General features: G+C 34.4%; 1 protein-coding gene across 1 annotated transcript in view; it reads left to right on the forward strand.

Annotated features, from left to right (window-relative positions):
* Positions 1–21335, forward strand: part of LOC146141550 (uncharacterized) — a 41756-nt gene extending 20421 nt beyond the window's left edge. Inside the window, exons 23-36 of the mRNA XM_083390178.1 lie at positions 708–845; positions 1912–2006; positions 2459–2561; positions 3241–3372; positions 5485–5542; positions 7270–7398; positions 8195–8332; positions 13147–13277; positions 14726–14834; positions 15544–15695; positions 16738–16797; positions 17179–17287; positions 18391–18488; positions 19679–21335. Of these exons, the coding sequence (XP_083246304.1) occupies positions 708–845; positions 1912–2006; positions 2459–2561; positions 3241–3372; positions 5485–5542; positions 7270–7398; positions 8195–8332; positions 13147–13277; positions 14726–14834; positions 15544–15695; positions 16738–16797; positions 17179–17287; positions 18391–18488; positions 19679–19726 (1500 nt within the window). The 3' untranslated portion in view covers positions 19727–21335. The remainder of the gene's footprint in view (positions 1–707; positions 846–1911; positions 2007–2458; positions 2562–3240; positions 3373–5484; positions 5543–7269; positions 7399–8194; positions 8333–13146; positions 13278–14725; positions 14835–15543; positions 15696–16737; positions 16798–17178; positions 17288–18390; positions 18489–19678) is intronic.
* Positions 21336–23179: the final 1844 nt, after the last annotated feature.

Consider the following 23179-nt stretch of genomic DNA (forward strand, 5'->3'; position numbering starts at 1 on the left):
CTAAAATAAATCTAGTTGTCCAAGTCTGGGTATACGTTTGAGGTTGAATGGATATCAAAGCCGATGCAAAAGTAGGTAGCTTTTGTGAACGTTTCCACCATATCGTAAGATATTGGCTGAAGGTTCTAGTTGGACGTAAACGGAATATCTAAGCACATACAAAAGGGGGTGGCATTTTGTAAACATTTTAAAACGTTTACAAAATGTTTCTTACTTTTACGTTCAAGTACAATACCCAGCCCTTGCCTTAAGATTTTTCGGAAACGTACACAAAATATTTCCTACTTCCCTGGGCTTTGCTATTTATTCTACGCCTAACTAAAGGTTCTTAATTGAGTTAATTGGCGATAAAATGAAATTGTGTTTTTTTTTTCCAAAGAACACATCCCAGAAAAATAATTTATATCATTTCTTACCTAACTTTTAATTTCAAGGAGCGTTTAGGATTGCAGCACGAAACCGATGGGTTGATTGGTGAAGAATTTGAAAAGTGATAGCATTGTATCCCTTAAAACCAACTCATATATGTTAATAATAAGTGAACAATCAATTTGAGGTACCAAAAACTATCAATACTATCCCTATACATCGGATTTTTAAAAATTATTAAAATTTAAATGGACTGTATTCCGTTGCTTTTCAGTCTTAACTGTTTTTTGTTGATTTATTTCTCAACTTCTAATTGCAATATTTTACTTATTGCACAGGAAAGCGAAATGAAAATGCACGACGAGCGCTTTAGCGACACCGAGCGGCAGCTTGTCGAGGCCAAAGTCCAACACAAGCTTGCGCTAGAGAGCCACGACGCTCTGGTAAAGAAACTCGAATCTGAAACGAAAAGCAAGGCAAGAAGGCCTGTACATTTTTCAGTTTTACGCCTACAATATGCCACATAGATGTTCAAAGTACAATCCCAGGGGTTTCTAGAATATTAGGTTTTGGAATCCAGAATTTCGAATATTTTCAGTTAATTTCCATTTTCTAATATTTAGCACGTTGTACGTTTAAATGTAACTTTTGCAACCTAAAGCTTTTTAGCAAATTGCGAACTCTGCACCCTGCATTACACGTTGGTCGCTCGCCCAACAACACTTGATTGGCGAAGGTTATCGTCAAGTATTTTTTTGTTCGATTTTCCAATTTAAATTCGAATCTAAGGATCCGATATTCTACTTAAAACATCCCAAAGACTTGTCACCCCGAAATTGCACCAAAACTGTTTAAAAGAAAAGCAACACCTTCTGCTGTGCTAGACAAAGTTAAAAAAAAACGATTATTAAAAGTTGCGATGTTGAATTTGTACCGTTAGGTAAAAGCTTAACTTGATTTGACGCGATTGTCTTTTTTCAGCTGAAACTTTTCTTATTTAGGGGGCTAAGCACCCATGTTCCCTTAACACCCCAAAATCTGCGTTCATGCATTGCAGGGGGGCCCCAAGCTAGAGCCCCAGGGCTTGTGAATCACGATAAAGTTGCATGCTAAATTGAACATAAAATGACACTTTACGGCCAATATTGCGTTGAATGTCTGTATAGTTGCTCCTTGATTACTTTTAAGCCCATGGTAAAAAGTATGTGTCTTTAAATACACAACGTTATAATTAATTTACAATTCTGTTTAATCCAGTATGTTCGATAAAAAATGAATAATTAGTTGGTTTTGTCGATCCCCTTCAATGTGAAGTTGCTTGCACTAACAGAATGTAGCAAGCATTGTCGTATGGCTGTTCTCCTCGCTGAGCCTGCGTAGCTTAGTTGGCTGGGAGCGACGGTCTCCGTATGACCGGAGGTCGTGAGTTCGAACCTCAGTGCAGGCTAATGGCTTTCGGTGAACTGTATATACGAGAAATTTAATAAATATTATTCACCTTGTAAAAACGTTTAACTTTATTTGGCGCATTTGTATTTTCAGCTGGAACTTTCTGAAAGCAGACTTGAGCATTACGCGAAGCAAGTCAAAAAGTCCGACGCTGCTCTCATCCACCAAAAAGTAGAGTATGAGAGCAAGTGAGTATCGCTTTAAAATACCATTTTTATTTGGCTAGGGTTTGCAAACTGCTTTCGCAAATATTAGGTTTTTGTTCGTAGTCATGCAATTTACACAATTTTTTTTAAATCAGCCTGGCATTTTTTACAACTTTTTTTCAAAATGCGTTGAATTTAAATTCGCTTACGTTTGTATAAAAATATAATACGAGTGCTTATTTATTTTAACAGAAACTACTAAAAATTTAAACAAATTACCACAAAATTGCACAAATTGCACATTACCACACTCGGAATAAAATCAATTAATATAGAGGTTTGCATTTTTTAAACTGAAAAATTGTTTAACCCTAAAAGGGTGAAAATACACAGCCTCAAATTTACGCTTAAGTGGTGCATTTTACTTTTTATATTAAGAATTGCAATTTCTAATTTAGTCAGCCAACAAGAGTTTTTATTTAAATTGTTTTCAGAATTATAAACTTGGAGCGAAGGGTTGAAGAATTGGAGTTCGAAATCTCGCAAAACGTGCACCTAAAAGCAACTTCCATGACTTCTTTCAGCGATTTTAACGAGGCAAGTTTAATTATTTTTTCTGATACCTAACTAATATGAAAAACACAGGTGCACATTCTTGTCATGATTCATCTGAAAAAAACAATACAGTAAGAAAATAAATTCTTTTTAAACACCAGGTCGAATTAGTTTATTATTGTTTTAAATTATTTAAAAAAAAATAATTTTAAATTTACTCGTGTTTATATTAGGTTCAATTTAAATCATTTTTCTATCTAAAAATATTAAAGTTCGTTTAAAAACTTTCCTAGACTGCTAAGAATTAATTTTTATTTTATTTTGAAATACTTAATAAAAATCTAATACGGATGTAGGTAGGATTTTCCATTTGAATATCTCACTATTCATTTTTCAACATTAGATATATTCGAAACGTTCAAAATGTTACCTACTTCTATATGGTCTTAGATATTCGTTCTGTCTATAAACTACAACCTCCAACCAATATCTTACGATTTATTCGAAACGTTCACAAAATACTACCTACTTCTGTTTGACCTTATATTCTTACTCTGTGATATTATACTCCAACCTTCAACCATTATTTCCCAACGTTTATTTACAATATTATGTATTCGTCGTAAACCTAATTCCATTAAGCGACTATCTTCTCGTTAACACACATACACACGAGTTGTTTACTTTCAAAAAAGCAAGACAATCGCGCCCTTTATTACAGAACAATCACGCACTGACCCCGAACAAACTGCTGCGTTCGCTCAGCGAGGATTGCCTTTCGACGCCAACCAATAAAATCAGTTTCGCAAACAGAGTAAAGTCGACCAGCTGCGATTCTTTAGACGATTCACTGGTAAGTTGTAATTGTTGTATTGTTTTTTTAGTTTTTATCTAACCTTGGTATGCCTTTACAGTGATTTTTAGCCATTAAAATGGCTCTTTTACAGGCCAACTAGGTTTATTTTAGCTTTTTTGAAATTAAAATTGAAGCATTTCAAATTGGAGTAGAATTAGATCATTTTTCTATTTTTATATTAAATTAGAATTAAAATTAAAGCATTTCAGTTTTTCCAAAGTAAAAAAAAAAGTCATTTCAGTTGTTTCCAGATTGGTTTGGAATGAAATCATTTTAGTTTTCTCAAATTAGATTAGAATAAAAAAAACGAATTCTTGTAGAAACGAGTTTCCAACTAGAATTACACTAAACTATTCACCATCAATTTAACTTAAGTCGCCATCAATTCTAATAAGAATGTGATTAGTAAATATGTGTGTGCTAAATTAAGACTAACTTTGTGGTTGGACAAAGTAGCATTTTTGATAATCTGAATTAGATTTAAAAAATCGAAACAGACTTGGTGAAAAACGCCATGTTTTTTTTAGATATTGAATTTATTTTATGTCCAGCTGGAGTTATGTGTTTTTCGAATTTCCATTAAAAGGTTTTTATTTTTAATTGCGTTGACCATGGCGTTTCTACTGTTTTGTTAACGAATTCTATTCAAAAAAGGTCGAGTGGTCCAATTTTTAATCTACAAAACACCTACTAATTTTTTTTAATAGATTGGTGCGGCAACCCTGTGCTAGGACTTATCAAAATCTTTATCAATAAGGCAAAGCCTTGGATGTTTTTATTTGAGGCAGCCAAAAAGAAATCAGTAGATCAGTTAAGGATTGTTGTGCTTAAACGTTTGGAATATCTCCCGAACTTATTTTCAACATCAATAATGTTAGTATATTGGAAACGTTTAACAATTGTTAACTACGTATATACGGGTTTTGACATTCCCACTACGTTTAACTAAAACCTCCAACCTTTTAATTTTTGTGATGCCAATATGTGCTCCATCTGTTTGTTGTAAATTGATCCCCACTTTGCAATCCGACAAATGTAATTCCTCATAAACTGAAGTACTTAGTTGCATTATTGATGGATTTATTGACCTATCAGTTGTTAAAAAGAGGAACACTCGGACAGCTTGTAGCATTGAGTGCGGAATTATTTGTCATTCTAACTATATAGAAAGCAAATTGTGCAAAGTGTGTAAGTTTTAATTGCGGGACGGATATAACTCGCCAAGTTAGATGAAAGATCAATAAAAAACTGTAGCGTTCAATACGCTAAGGCTGTTCGCAAACCAAGTCTCTGAAAATTTATTTGAGATCAATGAATTTAAACATTAAAAAAACGCACCTATAAAACAGAAATAAACGTGCCATTATTATTAGCCAGTAAAACGCCATTTTGACAAAATGGGAAGCATGATTCTGTAAACGTTTATGTTTCAGTGCGAACAACGGCTTTTTAATTTATATCAAAGTTCTTAAACTTTTTTTAACGCAGACTCATAACATTTGTTTTTACTTCGCGTGGTCCAAGGTAGGCAAGGAATTTTAGAGATGACGTCATAAATTGACGTCACAGTACAAGACTTTATAAATCTGCTGTTTCCGTTCCAAAAACTTTAAAAGTGAAATGAAGTCTGAAATTTAAAAAAATAAGAATTACTTTTTAAATATACACTAATATTTGAATTAGGCCCTAATATACACCCTAAAATTGGTTCAAGTGTCCCCAAGGGGTCCATGGACCCCAGTTTAAGGACCCCTTATTTATGTAAAGTAACGAAAACTCAAGTTTAAAAATCTGTTTAGACGATTTAATAAAGCCACCCAGCGTGTATGGCAAATATTGTCCATCTAAGTGTAAAGAGAAGAAAAATTATTTATTGTATCTTGGTCTTAGTAATCCTAATCAGAAGTAAATACAAAAGTGTTTTACGAAAGTACAGTCTATTTTGTTGCTTTTTATGTCTCCTATTTTGTTGCCAAATTGGTTCGTCGAAATATTTTGTAATGTATCTAGACTAAGATTCAAGTATTTAGACTCAGATTTTTAGTTGAATCTCTTGCGTTGTATTTTTGATTTACAAATCATTAATAAGGAGCATCTTTTTCTTAACAGGAACTGTTCAAATCTCGTGTTGTTTCTCCACGAAAGCAATTTCTCCACGCCCCCGATTGTAAGTATTCTATGGAGGTTTTACGATTTTTGTCAAGACTTGTGGCTTATTAGTTGTAGTTAGAGTACATAAAAATTGCAATTACGGTAAAAAGTGTCTTTTAAAAAAATTAAAAAAAAATATGTTCTGTAAAGGTCAACTTGCTTTTAGCTTTGATACCCAGCTGGAAAAAAACGCAAATGCAGTGCGACATTTAGGTATATTAAGGCAGCTATAAAATAAAATAGTTGGTCAAAATACGCTAGTTTTGTCTACGGCGTAAAAAAATTTAAATTCCACGCCAAAATGGCTTGAACGTACAAACGTACAAACACCAGCTGTGTATAAAGATTTATTTTCAAATTTCATCCAATATAACCTATTTCTATGGATATTCCTTTTTATAAGTTTCTGTTTAAAAATATATTAGTTTGGTTAAAATGGTTCGATTTATAAAGGCAACTGTTTTTAAATGGTTTGTTTTTCGCGAAATCAATGTATATCGATTGAAACCGGAGCGATCTTGATATAAAATCGTTAGGTTGACTTAAACGACGTTTAAGTACTTTATTTTTAAAAACGTTTGGAATAAGTTAAGTTATTTAAACGCTTCGCAAATGTTGCACTTATTATTTCAAAAGTTGTGTTTTTTTTTTTTAAATGTAAATTTACGTACTTTCATTTTCTGATTTACGCCCAGCTTTTTAAGTATAATTAAGTTAACGTTTAATTGGAATACATGAATAAAGTGTCATATAGTTGTGGGAACCGGTCGAAAAAGGTCTAAAAAAATTGGGAAACAAAATTTGTGTTGCACTGACACCGACACTTGGCCTTCCCTAATTTTGTGGTGCTTGATTTCAAATATTTTTTCTAGAAGCTACAGACATTTTGAAATTTAACCTTTTTCTTTTTAGCAAATGTTACGTTAATTGGCGTTTTTTTTTTAAATGTTGCCATGCATGTGTGTAGAACTGTGATATTTAAATTCGTATTGATCAACGAAAGAACAGACGTTTTATATAGTACGCACAGTGTTTTTTTAAGGTGTTTTGGGGGACCGAAACGGTCCAGCGGTTTCAAATTTTGGACTTGCAACTTTTTGGTATTTAAATGAAACACTTGCGGTCTCGTAAAACTACTTAGCGGTCACCCAAACCAAACCTTAAAAAAACCCTGAGTACACAGGTAGCATTTTACGGCTTACCGAAAACGCTCTTAAATTTTGTCCTTTTTACAAAAAGAAGAGCTATAGACTACAGACGGTTTCGAAATAACCTTACCACAAAACGTTGTTTTTGTGTTATCAGTGAGTTCAGCAAATTAAAAAAAAAACAGCAAAACAAAATACTAAAAAGAGTTAAACGCCAAACGCAATCGGTAAAACAGACTTATAAAGCAAAATATTATAATAAGACTTATAAAGCAAAATATTAGGTGCAATTATTTATAATACCATAATATTAAGACCAACGACAAAGTTAAATGCACAGTAAAGTCTACAACTTTGCTAAAAGATAATTACTTCTGCATATTACTGTTTGCAACTTTGAATTGTTACGTACTTAGCGCGATGCCCCAAGTTGGTATTAATGCTTTTTGCACAAAATTGAACGCGCGGCCTAACGTACTTTACCGTAAAATATTTTCACACTAAAATATTTTTTTTATGATTTATGCCAAAACTTGTGGCATATTAGTTATAGTTTGTTGTACGGCGTAAACCTAATGTTGTTTTGTGTTTCCAGTGAGTTCAGTACTAGGAGCCAGCACACCAAACAAATCTGCGCTTAGCAGAAGCTGCTTGAGTGTTGAAAGCAGTCTTCTGGGGCCTCCTCTGAACCAGAAACAGCAGCAACAACAGATGCACGCCTTCAGTAAGTAACTTTACTAGGCAAATGTGGACATATCAGTGTTGTAATGACTTAAGTCAATGACTTGCACTTAAGTCACTGTTTTTAAATGACTTGACTCAATTATTTTGATCGTAATGACTTTACTTAAGTTCACTTAAGTCACTGTTTTTAAATGACTTGACTCAAGCCTTTTGATAAAACAACTTGACTAGACCCAAGTATTTCGACCAAAATCACCTGACTTGAGTCTTTTGACAAAAGTGACTTGACTTGCTTTATTTGCACTTCATTTCAGTTTTATATTAAAACAATCAGTTCTGAATTACATTCAAAAATCATCTAGCGATCCCATTTTACGTTTTTAAAAACCTGCAAATTTTCCTATTGTTTTGTAAGATTGTTTGGCAACCCTGTACTCCTAACTTAACCCATAGATCGATAGTAAAACAAAATATTTAGGAATAGCATGACAAAAACAATTGAGTTTTAATTAAGACGTTAACATTTTACCTTCGAAGATAAATGTATCACGAAATACTGTAGGTTAACAACTCAAGTTAAGTATTCCACAGCAATTTTGGCGCAATAACCTGAAAAAATTGCCTAAAACGATTACATTTCAACTTTTTTGCCGAGTTGAGCAAAGTAATGACGTCATTTTGTATCGGAACTTTTTATCCGAAATATCGGGTATTGGTATCGGAATAAAATGTCAGGTATCGTACATCCCTAAACTCAAAACCTCAGTAAGACCCTAACCGTGTCCGGCTAACTTCTTCATTAATACAAAATAGCGTGTTTTTCACAATGTCTATAGGTACTGGCGATCTGACCAATGAGGATCCAGTATTTCCTTCGCCGTCACGCATCGGTGACAACGACCAATCAGCGATGAGAAGAGCTACTCTTGGCCCAATGGATTTTAAGAGTCACAATGGACGACCTAGCTTGCTTGGTAAGAAATGCTTTGATGATCGCTATTTTAAAACTTTTTTTAAATCTAGAAATAAACACAATGCCCCAAGGCTATCACGCAGGCAAAGTTGGACAGCTGGATGTTTTTTAGCCTCTCGAAATTATATTAGAAGTAAAGTTACTTTTTTTTAAATTGAATTAGAATTTTTTTTTTAATTGATTTGGAATCCACGATTTGATCTTCTGAGATTTTAGGTTTAAATACTTTGATATTATTTTATAATACCGCTATTTTAGAAGTATTTTTAAATCTAGAAACGAACAGAATGGTCCAAGGCGGTCAGATAGGCAAACTTGGGCAACTGGATGTTTTTTAGCTTTTCGAAATTAGATTACAACTAAACAGCTTTAATTAAAAAAAAATGATTTAAAATCCTTGATTTAATTTTCTGAGATTCTAGATTTAAATACTTTCATGTGCGCTATTTTTTAAGTTTTTTTAATCTAGAAATAAACAGAATGACCCAAGGCGGTCACACAGTCAGACTAGAAGATTTTTAACTTTTCGAAATTGAATTAGAAGTAAAGTAAAAGCTGTTATTTAAAAAAAATGATTTAGAACCAATGATTTGATCTTCTGAAACTCTAGATTTAAATACTTATGATGTGCGCTATTTTTTACATGTACAGCTTACGAATCAGGGTTTTATAAACTGGGTTCCGTGGACTAGTTATATTGGGTCAGTGAAGGCCTGATTAAAATCTATTAAAAACTGGAATGAATTTTTTAAATCCGCTTTGATGCGAGCTAATTTATAAGTTCTTTACATGTGCAGCTTATAAAGCAGGGGTTCTTAAACTGGGGTCCGTGGGCCTCTTGGGGGTCTTTTTATGGGGTTATTGAAGGTCTGGTTAAAATCTTGGTTTATTATAAAAATGGAATATTTTTTTCAAATCAGTAAGATAACTGAAAAACAAAAACGCTTGAGCGCCTTTTCGTTTTCCTTGAATGTATTTCGACATTTTTTGAGTTTAACGTTTGTTTGGCCGAAAACAGCAGGATTTACTAGGTACTTTTTTTCATCTCTGGACAATTTAATGACAACCCTGGTCCACACCAACCAAAAATAGTGTTAGGGTATCATGACTTTAGAAGGGCTAGATCGAAGTGTTTACACATACGTTTGTGTGTGTGTATCTTTCTAACACAGTACACTAAAAGCCTTTGATAAAGTAAGCGGATTATTCGATCAAAGATGCAAGCAAAACAGGCTGAAAAAAACACTATAGTCTGTAGTGAGGTTCGAACTCGCGACCTCGGGCTATACCGAGATATACAGTACCATGGCTTCAGAAGGGCTACAGTGTTTGTTTACGTATGTGTATGCAGACTTGGACAACTAGATTTAGAGAGTTGGTTAATGGCTCAAAAGATGCAGAACATACATGTTTCCATCCACTATAAAATAAAGTTTTCTTCTAAAAGGAGAAGAAGCCCTTGGAATTTACAAAACCACTCTGTAACACATCAAATAAAATCGTTATGGCCGTTTTGGCTATTTTACCCCTGCTTGACCTTTAGGAGAAGGTAGCCAGGTCAGTGCTACGTGTTTATCACACATTAAACACCCAAATTAATTAATTGCCATCAGCAAAATCTTAGAGTTCATATTAACATTAAGTCATATTACGAATTGATAAATAGGGTTTTAGATTACGCGTTTCAGCTTTCGTTTGCCAAATATGTTCTTCAGTTACATAATATCATATTTGATGATGTAAAGTTTTCCGTATTGTTGTGTGTAAAATTCCTGAGTTTTCCTGCTTCAGTTCGCCTCGTTTCAAACTTGACAGTCAGTTAAGGAGGCAGCTCCCCAAATCCTTTTTTTTTGATTGTTTTTAGATATTTTGTCAACATTTAAGACCCACTCAATTTTGATTCGGAAGAAAAATGATTTTTCACTCCACCCTAGTGTATGCATTCTTCTAACAACAGCGGTCAATTCGCAGGCTTCGCTCGCCGTTCCTCGTTTGAAAACGAGGGCGAACTTTGGGAGGAGATTTCCACGCTTCAGCGCGCCCGCGGAATGAGTAGGGATCCGGCACGTTACGTCATTGTTTTGTGTCTGCACTTTTCGCGTGTCGGCTTAGCTTGGCCCGGGAGTTGCACGCATGTCAAATTGCAAATCCCTTTCTCTGTCAAGATTTCGCCCGAGAGCATTTCGAAGCATTACTACAATGCATTCGAGTCATCTTTATTCATTCCTGGCATGGTTTCTCTTTTAATAAAGTTGTACTAACAGGCCAAGTGGCCCTCAGAGATTCCTTTAGCAAAATGTGGTCCAATTATGACAAAAAATTGTAACTTTATTAGATGGCAGAGTAAAAAACTTAAGCGAAAATCTTAATTCGAATAAATCTTTTATGGAGAAAAGGTCAAAATCTGGCAGTTCTGCAAATTTGTAAACTCACACTAAAGTCGCAAGTTGAACAGGCTAAAATATATTAAAATTCATTTGAGTCATTTTTGTTTATTCCTGGCATGGATACTGAAGTAGTTCGGAACAAAGATTCAAAATACAAGCATGTAAATTTCAATTAAAACTGCTCCAGAACTACCGAATTAATTTAGCGTTTTCTTCCTAACTTTTTCACCTGGCAAGAAAAAGCTAAATTAATTTGGTATTTTTGGAGCAGTTTTAAGTGAATTTACAATCTTGTACGTAAGGTTTGCAAGTTAGAAACATAATGAACATTACACTGAATGTTCATTAGGACTCCATTGCGATTTCACATTATGGACCGGAAGCAGCAGATTTATAAATTCTCTTTGTATCATGACTTTGTGACGTCATCTTTTAAACTAACTGATCCAGGCGAAGCATAAAAAAGATTAGGAGGCTGTACATCTTTATAACATAGCATGCGTGGTTTGCGCTGGAGCTGGTTTAACCCTTGACTTTTACTTCTGGTATTAGCGACCTAACCGATATGCCTACTGTACATTCATAACTGTGATGTGTGATGCCTAATATTGGGTCTGTGCTAACATCTGCATGATATTAACGCCTAACATTATGTCTATCAATGGGTGTCCGATAGTATCGGATCAGAGCCGATATCCGATACCCCATGTCAAGTGGTTGTACCAATACTAGAGTGGTATCGATACTGGTCCGATGCCGAGTTAAGTCATGGTTTGCCTTTTTTAAAGTTTTTTATTCTAATAATAACATCATTTAGTATCGGAGCAGATACTAAAGCAGGGATGTCCAACCTTTTAGTAGAATGGGCCGCATTGCCACTTTAAAAATTTCGATGGGCCGCAAAACCTCTCAAATTAAAGGGGTGACGTCATAAGTTACGTCATATCGTGACGTCATAAAACAACTTAACTTATAAACACCCGCTCTTGAGTGAACTTATGCGCGAATATACAAGTAATCTCGACCTTATTTATTATTTTTATTATGGCGAAGCGCGAAAATTTGTGGTTTTACATGTTTGGGCTGATACATTTCCTTAAAACGGTCCGGAAAAATACACATTTAGAAAAACACACATCTTGCTTAGCAATGATAGGTGCACAAAGTCGATGGATTTTGAAATGCGACATTAGACTCGATAATAGTCTCAGAAAAAACATAAGATTAGGCCTACATCAAATACTGCGCCTTTTACACGTTTGATGATAGTCGAAACAATTGTTTTTAATAATGGCTACCAAAAGTGACAATAAGTGGTGGGCCGCACGTAAACATCAGGCGGGCCGCAGGTTGGACATCCCTGTACTAAAGGATGTTATTATTAGGATAAAAAACAGTCGCTTTTGCTGGATCATCGGGTATCGGTATAGGATAATATATACGAAATATCGTACACCTCTGATATCAAGCCGCTCATACATCAGCCCTGGCATGCAAGCAAGCATCAAATATTGAACATATATTGATATAATCTTGTTATTGTGATGATTTACTGATTGGCCACTGGAGTTACATAACATGCATTACTCATATAACCGGTGTCAATGAAAAGAAATAACCTGCCTTTTTAATAACGCAAGTTATAATTTGACCATTACTGATGTATTGATTTGAGATTGGTATCTTGTTCTCTCCTATTTAATCGCAATTTTCTTCAAACCCGACTGTTTTGAGTTAACATAAACAAAAAGTTAAATTACGCAAACTTAAAAAAGCAGCGTGTTATACTTTTTACCCACAACATGCCAGATGCACTCAGCAAATAAACCGTTTGGGCAGTGTTGTAAACATGTCATTTGCCAAGTCCAAGTCAAGTCATTACAACAAGTCAATTCCAAGTCATAAAAGTGAAAAGTTAAACTATTAAAACTTGTAAACACATCCGATTATGAGCAATAACTCAACTGAAAAATAATTGAACTCAATTACAAAGAAAATTGTTTTACGTGCAAGAATTAACATAAATAACCCTATTGTGACACTTCATTTAATACAAAGTCATTTGCAAAGTAACCGAAGGCCAAGTTAAGTTTTTTGGGTAAATGACAAGTCCACTTAAGTCATAATTAGAGCAAGTCGAAAGTTTATTAAAAACACTTCTTTGTCATTTAGCCCAAAAGGCTTAAGTCAACCCAAATCATTTGTCCGAAATACTTAAGTCAAGTCATTTAGCCTAAAAGACTTAAGTTAAGTGAAGTAATTTTGCCCAACAGGCTTTAGTCAAGTCAAGTCATTAAAAACAGTGTCTTAAGTGCACCTTTCAAGTCATTACAACACTGGTGAATAAATCCCCGCGTGCGTGTCGTAACTCCAGTGGCAGCATTTCATCGCGCATCGCGCTCACCATTGTGACGTCATTATGACGCAGGGTTGCCGTCGGTGCTTGAGGAGCCGGACGACCCGAACTACTCGTGCTCGATGTACAGGATCGCCGAGCTGCAAAAGAGGAACTCTAAGCAATTGGCGCATCTCAAGTCGTCCTATCCTGTTGAAACGCAGGTATGATGATAGCTTACTTGTTAAGGAAGTGGTCGCATTTTCCCACATTTGTGAGTTCGAATCTTACTGGCAACTGGCGCACTTTAAGCCCTCTATTCTGTTAAAACACAGGTTTGATGACAATAGCTTGTTAGGGCAGTGGTCGCGTATTCCCACATTCGTGAGTTCGAATCTCACTTATAATGGCTCATCACAGAATGATTGTAAATTGGTTAAAGATATATACTTTTTGTTCGGAATTTAGTTTAAAGTACAGGTTTCGCGAAAATTATCTGAATCTAAATGAGAAAACTAAAAAGCTTTAATGCTAATTATTGATGGCAAATCTACTGGCGCAATCAAATTGTCCTGTCATTTTAATACACAGATATGCCGGTATTTTAGTTGCAGCGACTGTGTTCGCGCATTTTAAGTTGAACTACTAAGCAAAAAATCCAATTTTATCTTAGAAAGTACAATACCTTTTTTCCTTGATCGTAACCTTGAATCGTAATGTACCGATGCCACGAGACAGTTAGCTGGTCTAATAAGCGGTTTTCTTCTAATTTTGAATTCATAAAAAAAGGAGATTTTTCTGTCTCGGCAAAAGCAAATAAATGCCAAAAAACTACTAGCATTGTTTTTCTCAGCGTTGTTTTACCCGTTGTATTTTTGCCGAATCGCACAGACTTACAACCAACAAAACGAAGCTGGTGCTATCTTCATCGTAAGTTGGTGGTTTTGGCGTTCCGATGGTCACTGTGTGTAAACGTTTGCCACATAACACACGTTTGTTCTTTGCAATAAACACCGATTTACTTGTGTTATTTATGTACTAGAGATAGACCGATATATCGGTTCACCATAAAAATCGGCCGATATCTTGCTCTAACGATATATCTTTATCGGTAGTTTTTTAATATCTCAGTCGATATTAACTTCGAACCCTGGATATAGTTTCTCCTATAGTAATTCCACAAAAATTTTTTTCTAATTACAAAAATTTTTTTTTTGTTTTACCCCCAATTTTTTGGTTTAACTACATGCCAAGGTCACATGCAAAATAAGAGTTTACTAAATATAGTTAGATAAACTAATGTTATTTGGATTTTCTTTTTATTTAATTCAATTTTTCGTTATATTCCAGGAATCCGGGTATGTATAAAAATATTGTTAAAATTGGGTATCGCTTCCGAAAAAGTGATATTGGTCGATCTCTAGTATGTACCTGGATCATTTTTCTCATATTTGTGTGGCGATACAAATCATAGCCTAGTTCTGTTTGACATGTTTGTTTTATGTGTTGGTGTGATATTTCCACTTTTAAGAAGAAAAAAATTGACCAAATGCCAAAATTTATACCTCACTGATTGTTCTTTTTTACACAATTCAAAAATTTTTCAGTCTTTTATTGTAATTTTTTTGCGTTTTTTGTTCAGTTCACGATCGAGTATATTTTTTCCTTTTAGGGTAAAACCCCCAGCAAATGTGACGAAACAATACGGATCGGCAACGCGAAAGAAACCATCAGGAAAATAGACTCGAAAAGTTTGCTATCCACCACGCAACGTAGCGAAGGTAACGAGTGTGGTAATGACAATGGCATGGCTTTGAGTGCACTTAAGTTGTTTTCAAATGATTAGACTTACTTAAGTCAGTCTATTTAAATTGTTTGACCTGACTTAAGTGCAATTAAGTCACTGTGTTTAAATTCATTGACAATTTTTTTCAAATGACTGGTCTTGACTTAAGTCACTGTTTTCAAATTGCTTGACTTAAGTGCGCTTAGGTAACTGTTTTCAAATCGTTTGACTTGGCTAAGGTGCATTTAAGTCATTGTTTTCAAAAGATTAGACTGGACTGAAATCTTTTGAATTAATGACTTGACTCAGACATGTCAAATCTTGTGTAAAGTAACTTTGGTACAATTAAGCATTTTCGTTCCCTTTACTTTTTAAGTTAAAAATTGAAATGAAGTATTTTTTAATAAAACTCATTTTTTGTCTTAATTTTGCATTTAGCGTCAATTTGGCATTTTTAGCGTTTTTATTAATTTTGGCATTTTTAGCGTTTTTATTAATTTTGGCATTTTTAGCGTTTTTTTTTCAATTTGGTATTTTCAGCGCTTTTTTTTTTCTTAATTTGGCATTTTTAGCGTTTTTTTGTCATTTGTATTTTTTTTCTTAATTTTAGCATTTTTTCAGCCTTCAACATAATTTTGGCATTTCTAGCGTTTTCCACATAGTTTGCCGCCCCCGAGTGACCACCACTACTTATTTTCCCACAGTGCGAGCACTTCCGGGTTACCGTTCCTCGTCGACTCTTGCGCAAAAATCATCATCCACAAACCTCGCGCAGAGCTCTTCGCTTCACGGCACCAAGCGAAAACAAGACGTACTCACACTACCGCACATGCAGTGGCAGTCCTCATCGCCCAAGGTACAACTCGCCTGTCGCGAATTAGGATCTAACTGTTGTAATTAACATTCGTTCGATATACTTGTTATTGTTGTTTACGACGGAGGATACTTTGACCAAACCTAAGGTATGTCTCTGGTAGATCAAGGCACTTTAGAATATGACGTAATGCGTACTGCAGTTATTAACTGGGGTTAGGGTACAGGTTAGCATGCTTCAAGTATTATTATATTTATACTGCTAGGTCAGGGTGTTCCAGCTTCTTTTCATCGCGGGCCAAAAACAAGGTTTTTTATCTTGTGGGCCAATGTTTTTAAATTGCGATTCTTAGGCTTATTGCTGACAAATTATACATAGTCTATGGCGTATATACTAACTTTATGGAATGTATACCTTTGTTCAGTTACGGTAGTTATGAAATAATTTCAACACCAAAAAATTAAAAAAACAAAAATTGAAGTGATATTGCCGCATTGAAGCAAAGCTGACTATCAGTTCGCGTGCCAAAAAAGCTGAAACTCCAAAAAAGCTGGGCCTGCAGTTAAACCACGCTGTCCTAGGTCAATAGATGGCAAAAAAATATCGTTGCAAATGACTGATTAAGCATCACGTCATACCTCATCCTGCCTTGGATTCAAAATTTGGTCAAACTACTTTCCGCGTTATGTTTACTGCGTTAAAGTCTTGCGAGGTAAACACGTGTGCTTTTTGTGCGACTGAAAAAAACAAGTTGAAAGCGAAACTAACAGTTAAAGGTTGAATTACATTAGACGGGTTTTGCTTCTGGCGTCAGCGTCTTGCGTAGACAGCTAGCGTCGTCCAGTTTACACATAACGCGTTTTTCTCGAGCGTCAAAGTTAAAATATTTAAAAGCAACGGAAAGGATTTTTATTCGATAATTAAATTGATTTGTCCGCTTTTTGAAGATAGACCGAATCGACTGACAATTTACGTTTTTTCGCAGTAAAGTAAACTTTAAATGTAAATAATTAAAAAACCCTCCCTTTAAAGAATTAAAAGTTTCAATATTGTCTCCACTTTTAATGTAACTTTTTCTGCCTAGAATCGACGTGATACCATCGCAGGACCGTTCCTAAGGAATAACCAACCCGACGAAATAAAGGTAACACTTATTTTAATCAGTGTTGTGAGATATCAATAGCAACTTTTAAAATACCAAGGCCGTATCAATGCCAGTTTGATCGGGCAAGCCGAATCTCAAATATTGACTAAAATAACAGATTTGAATATTTTTACTTGTGATTACTTATAAAAATTTTTGTTTGTATTTTCTTTGTGTTGTTTTATATCTTTTTAACCGTTATGCTTCGAAACCAAATGAATTACAATTGAGGCCATAACTCCAACGCAGCGATTTTTCCTTGAAAAGTAGCAAAAAAATAGCAGTAACTGCATTTTATATAGTATAGCGTGATTTTTCAAGCAGTCATGCTGAACAGGCACCAGTTAGGAAAAAAATTTAAAAAAAGTTTTTATGTTCTAGCGCAACCCCCGACGGGAAAGCACCATGTTTGAGATCGCCAACACCCCGCCTGTCAATCCAGGATGGAGAAAAAGACGAAATCGCAAGAAACAAGCCGAAGACCAACTCTGTAACAACAGTTTTGTATTTTTCCTATACTTAAACAAGTGTTTTTTACATTATTATACTTTCTGTATTTGATTTTTTCATGACAGCAAATCTTTGGTGAACGAATTTGCTTTTGCGAGCCTTCTATAAGCGAACAAAATGTAAGAAATCAGAAGATTGTTCGAATTTAATGAATATATTATCCATGTCATAAGGGGCAGTTAAACTTGAACACCATTTTAAAAAGGGGGCAGTTTCGTATTATACGAAGGGCGTTTTCTGTTATGGGCAGCTTAAAAATAATGGGCAAAAAACGATTTTTTGGGGGCGTTGGAAACACTTTGGAATACAGACCACAATGGTCTGCGTTTTTTTTTACTTCTAAAAAAACTTTGGATTTTTCGCGTTGATAAAAATAAGTCTACTCGCAATTTTGTCAGTCGGTGCGTAAAAACGAACGAAAAAGGAGAAAATAAAATAGTAAAATTTTGTGATGTATTTTTATGTTGGTGTTGTGTCGTCGGCGCGAAGTTTTTCGACGATTTTTTTTTAGAGAGATCTCGCTCAGAATCAAAATATCTAATCATATAAACTACTGCCGTCGGCGACCCAGCAAAATTGAACTGCGACCAAAGTGCAGAAGCATTACCTTTCAAAATAAACCAGTCCCGTATAAAACTGAAAAATCAGTCGATCACTTTTCTACTCCAGATGCTTTAGTTTGACTGTCAACTAGGTTTGTCCGATATTATCGGTTCTCGTCCGATACTAGGGTGGTATCGGTGCCGATCCGATGCTTTTCTGTCGTGATTTTTCGTTTAAATACAGTGATTTAAACCTTAGAAGGTAAATCGATTTTAAAATAGTAAAATTTCAAATATCGGAATTCCATACTGTCTGCAGTATTTACTTTTTTTATGACATTAAAACAAACGTTACATTTTTCGTATTTTACTGGACAGTTTAAATATTTAGTCACGCAAAAAAATATTTCCGAAAAAAAACATTACCCTTTTTTAAATATATTTTTATCTTGCCTGGATCCCCACATTGCAGTATTTGTATGTTTGGTAAAGTACCTGGAGAGTTTTTTCCCAATAATAACGAACGATTTTTTTTCCTTAGCAGTTTCAGTGATTAGCAAAACACGCAAAACGCCCGAGAAATCGTCAAGCAGTCGTCAAAAGAAAGCCACAGAAGGCGGGAAGCGAACTCCTAGCTTGGTAAGTTGAAAAGGTCTTCTTGTATTCAAGGAAACGTCGTTAAAGCACACGCTAAGTCATTTGTAAAATAGCAACAAGCAAGACTAAGTCAGTCTTAAATATGTCATTGTGTAAAATCCCGTACAATGTAGCTTGATAATAAATTGCAACGCCAAAAAGGTCGAGTAAATCGACAGCATCTTGATTAAGACGTTTCTTAAAATGTCATTTCGTAAAAAGAACGTTTTCTTAAAATGTCATTTTGTAAAAATCACGTTTTCTTAAAATGTCATTTTGTAAAAAGAAAGTTTTCTTAAAATGTCATTTTGTAAAAAGAACGTTTTCTTAAAATGTCATTTTGTCAATAGCACGTTTTCTTAAAATGTCATTTTGTAAAAAGAAAGTTTTCTTAAAATGTCATTTTGTAAAAATCACGTTTTCTTAAAATGTCATTTTGTAAATAGAATGTTTTCTTAAAATGTCATTTTGTAAAAATCACGTTTTCTTAAAATGTCATTTTGTAAAAAGAAAGTTTTCTTAAAATGTCATTTTGTAAAAAGAACGTTTTCTTAAAATGTCATTTTGTAAAAAGAAAGTTTTCTTAAAATGTCATTTTGTAAAAAGAACGTTTTCTTAAAATGTCATTTTGTCAATAGCACGTTTTCTTAAAATGTCATTTTGTAAAAAGAAAGTTTTCTTAAAATGTCATTTTGTCAATAGCACGTTTTCTTAAAATGTCATTTTGTAAAAAGAAAGTTTTCTTAAAATGTCATTTTGTAAATAGCACGTTTTCTTAAAATGTCATTTTGTAAAAAGAAAGTTTTCTTAAAATGTCATTTTGTAAAAAGAAAGTTTTCTTAAAATGTCATTTTGTAAAAAGAAAGTTTTCTTAAAATGTCATTTTGTCAATAGCAAGTCTAAGTCGGTCTCAAATAAAAGTCAAGTTCCAGTCCAAGTCATCAGTTGCCCAATTCAAGGCCCAGTCAAGTCATTGACGTAAAAATAAATTAAATCCAATTCGAGCATTTTTAATTAAATAACAAAGTCAAGTCATAATTAGCGCAAGTCAATTCCGAGACAAGTCATTTTCACAACAAAAACCTTGAAATGATAACTCACCGACAACTGTGTTATTTCCCCAAATTAAATAAATAGCCCTATTTTATTAAAAAAAATGCCTGAGGTAAACAGTTTTTTTCTTCTACCTTTAGATGGATCGCATGAGGAAACCACTCGGACTTCGGAACTCCAAGAAGTAATTTGGCGAAAACAGAATTTCGCACCATATTGCACAAGCGAGTGGCAAACGGTATATTAGCAACGAAATCAAAGATGTTTAAGTTTTTGAGCAAATTTTCAACACGATAATGACTTATTCGCAGTATTTCTTAATCTTTTTTCGCGGCGGACCAAATATTAAGGTGTTCACGGTGTTTCTTAATCTTTTTTCGGCGGACGAAATATTAAGGCATTCACAGTGTTTCTTAATCTTTTTTCGCGGCGGACCAAATACTAAGCGTAAATGTAACAGCAAAGCTTTTAAAAACAAATCTTAAGATACGAGTAATAATTTGGTCGATTTATTAAAGAATGCCAAAAAATGTCTCGTTTTTTTCGTTGCATGATCAGTAAATATTCGGCAGCACTGCCTTCTTTCAGTAGCGTTGTTTTATTGTTGCTTTTTTCGCTTTTTTCTGTGCGTCTTTGCACAACTTTCGACAGTTCAAAGCAGGGGTGCCCGATAATTAACATTTTTATCCGATAACCGATATTTTAGTCAAAAAATATCGCGATTTCGATCCCATACCAATGACGTCATTGCTATACTCAAACAAGCAAAAAAAGGAAATTTAAACAACGTTAAAAGCTAATTTTTATTAGGTTTTCAGACAAAATGCTTTAACATTTTCTGCTTTTTTGATGAGGTGAACTTACAACGTTCAAAGTTATTTCTTTTTATGTTTTTAGGTTAAACTTGGCTTTAACGTTGAGAGGTTTAAATACCTTCTCTTGTTAACTTACTACATTGTTTTAACTGCGTTGTATCGTAAATCACAGATAAAATACCTGTATTAAATTATTATCGGATCGGTACCGATACCACCCTAGTATCGGACGAGTACCGACTTTCACTTGGCATCGGCCCCGATCCGATATTATCGGACATCCCTAGTTCAAAATCAACTTTTCCGAAGTTTGTATCAAGGTGTAGTGGTGTTTGATCTTGTTTAAAGCTGCCGAAAAATGGTCTAACAAATCTACTGCGTTGTTTTATTAGGCCTCTGAGATTAAATTCGGGAAAAAAGACTCTTCTCAGATAATGGTAGCACTTAATGATCAAATATGGCTCATCTGGTAATTGTAATTAACCAACGTTTCGGCAACCTACATAAATTGCCTTCTTACCTTCGGTGTAATTCACCCTAAAGAAGGTGATTTGAATATTAGGTTGCCGAAACGTTGGTTAACAATTACCAGAGGAGCTATTTTTGATTTTGATTTTTGTGGTAGCAACAGTTTAAATAATAACCTTGCCTAATTCTTCATAAAAAATTTTATTACCTAATTTTTCGATCATTGTCCGGTAATTTTGATATCACTAACATCACATAACTTATCATATTTCTGTTAATCCCTTTACATTTTTACGTTATGTAACCTATTGCTCTGATGATTAATATTCTTTCCCGTTGTCATTTTTTGTGTTAAAACAAGCGTCTAACATCACTGCTTTATATTTATTGATTTTCAATTAGCGTGTCTGCCTGTAAGACTTTTTATGCTTGTTATATCGGTACGTTTCGCACGAGATCAAAACAGAGACACCTGCCTAATGTAGTGTCTCTCACTCTTCTAACACAACTACTTGTAAATAAAATGCCGAAGGTTGCAAGCGATTGATCTGATTTTTTGTAAAAGCATCAGTTTTTGAGAGCAAGCTTCATCGAAGACGCATCAAGAATTTTTAAACTTACTATCGCGTTATGCTTATTATCCCCAAAATAGATCGAGCGTTTAGCCATGTATTACAGGGTTGTCACAAAGTTTTTACATCTTAAAACGATTTAAATATTATTTGAGCTGAAACTATGTGTTTAGAAAGTGCCGTTAAAAAAATATTTTTTTTAATTGTGTGAAACATGACATTTACGCCGTTTAGTTTTCAAATTATATTCAATGCAGGTCGAGCGATCCAACTAACCACAATTTTCTTTGAAAAGTATTATAATGCCCAGCAATCCTGCATTATACACCAGGTTACCAGATAGTTTTTTAGCCTTAGCTTAAACTTAGTAGTTTGGTGTTAGCAATAGTCAGTGGTTTTTTGAGAATCAGTGGTTCTCAAAGAGAGCCATTTGGCTTCATGATGGTGGGTTTTTTGAAATTTGTTCCAGGGAGGAAATTTGGATAGAAAAATAAGTTTTTTAATCAGTTATTGTAAAGAGTCTATTTGGCCCATTTAAAAGAACTATACAGCAATGCAGGCATTTTACATATAATAAAATTAATACGTCATACGTTCGAACAAACTCAACTTTCCGATTAGCGCATCCAAATTTTGTAACAAGTCCTGGCTTTTGGCGCATATGTGTCTTTTGTAGTTCTATGTTTGATTTTCTGTCAGCGGGAAACATCGAAGTAATAAATAAAAACGGTAGAATATGGCGTGGTTTTTCCTGGGAAGGAACAGACAGTGTTTGGGCTCGTAAGGAAGAAATATGAAAAAAAATTAGAACCACTGCACTAAATTAAAAGCGCACTTACATTTGCGAACTTTGACTATTTAACGAAAAACTAAAAGAAGAAACAAGTTAGCACTTCTCGTATTACGAACTGGCAATTCCTTTTTTGAAACAATTGGTGAATCCGAAGGGAAACAAACTATTCTAGTTTGAATTTAGTAGCGAAATATATTCCTCATATAACATCCAAACGAACTGATTTGCGATTTACTAAGTTTGGTGCTTGATTTTTTCTTCTTTTAAAGAGTGGTTCTTTTTATTTAAAATGGTGACAGGCAGGGTTGTAAACTCAAGTCATTTGTGAAATAACTCAAGCCCAAGTCATCAGTTGTCCAGGTCAAGTCGTTATAAGAACAGGTCAACTATACACGATAACCATTAAAATTCATAACACGTCCGATTACGGGCGATAATTTAGTCAAAAAATAATAAAAAACGATATGTCGCAACTGTAGAGGACACAGCGTCTGCATTTTGCTAAAACCCTGCTAAAGTCGTTCTGCCATAATTCCTTTATCCTGCCCGTTAACTGGCCAGTTTTAATCCTCAACGCATTCGCTTTTACTGCATTAGTCGCTTTTACTGTTAGTCGTATCCTTTCTACTGCAAACCAGTCAACGATGCACTCCATTATGGAAACACGTGTTTTACTGCGCTGTAAGCTATTTTATTGAAAACGAGCTATGCTAAATTATGTGAATGTACAATAAATCTATAAGCGACCTGACAGTATGCACTTTGCGATGCAATGACAGTTTGTTTAGTTTCGATTTAGTGGTGTTCAGATAGTACGGTGGTCATGTCTTCCCTGTAGAAATATACTCAACCTATTCGCCTTACTTGCAAGACTTGAGGGGAGTAGCTCATATTTATAATAAAATGTTAAATGGAAACACTTTTCATCCGAAGTCATTTGACTCAATGACTGAAGTCCAATTCAACTCATTTGTCCTAAAGACGACGTAAGTC

The sequence above is a fragment of the Ascidiella aspersa genome, chromosome 5 (genome assembly GCF_963924565.1).
Source record: "Ascidiella aspersa chromosome 5, kaAscAspe10.2, whole genome shotgun sequence".
In the NCBI taxonomy this organism is placed as follows: domain Eukaryota; kingdom Metazoa; phylum Chordata; class Ascidiacea; order Phlebobranchia; family Ascidiidae; genus Ascidiella; species Ascidiella aspersa.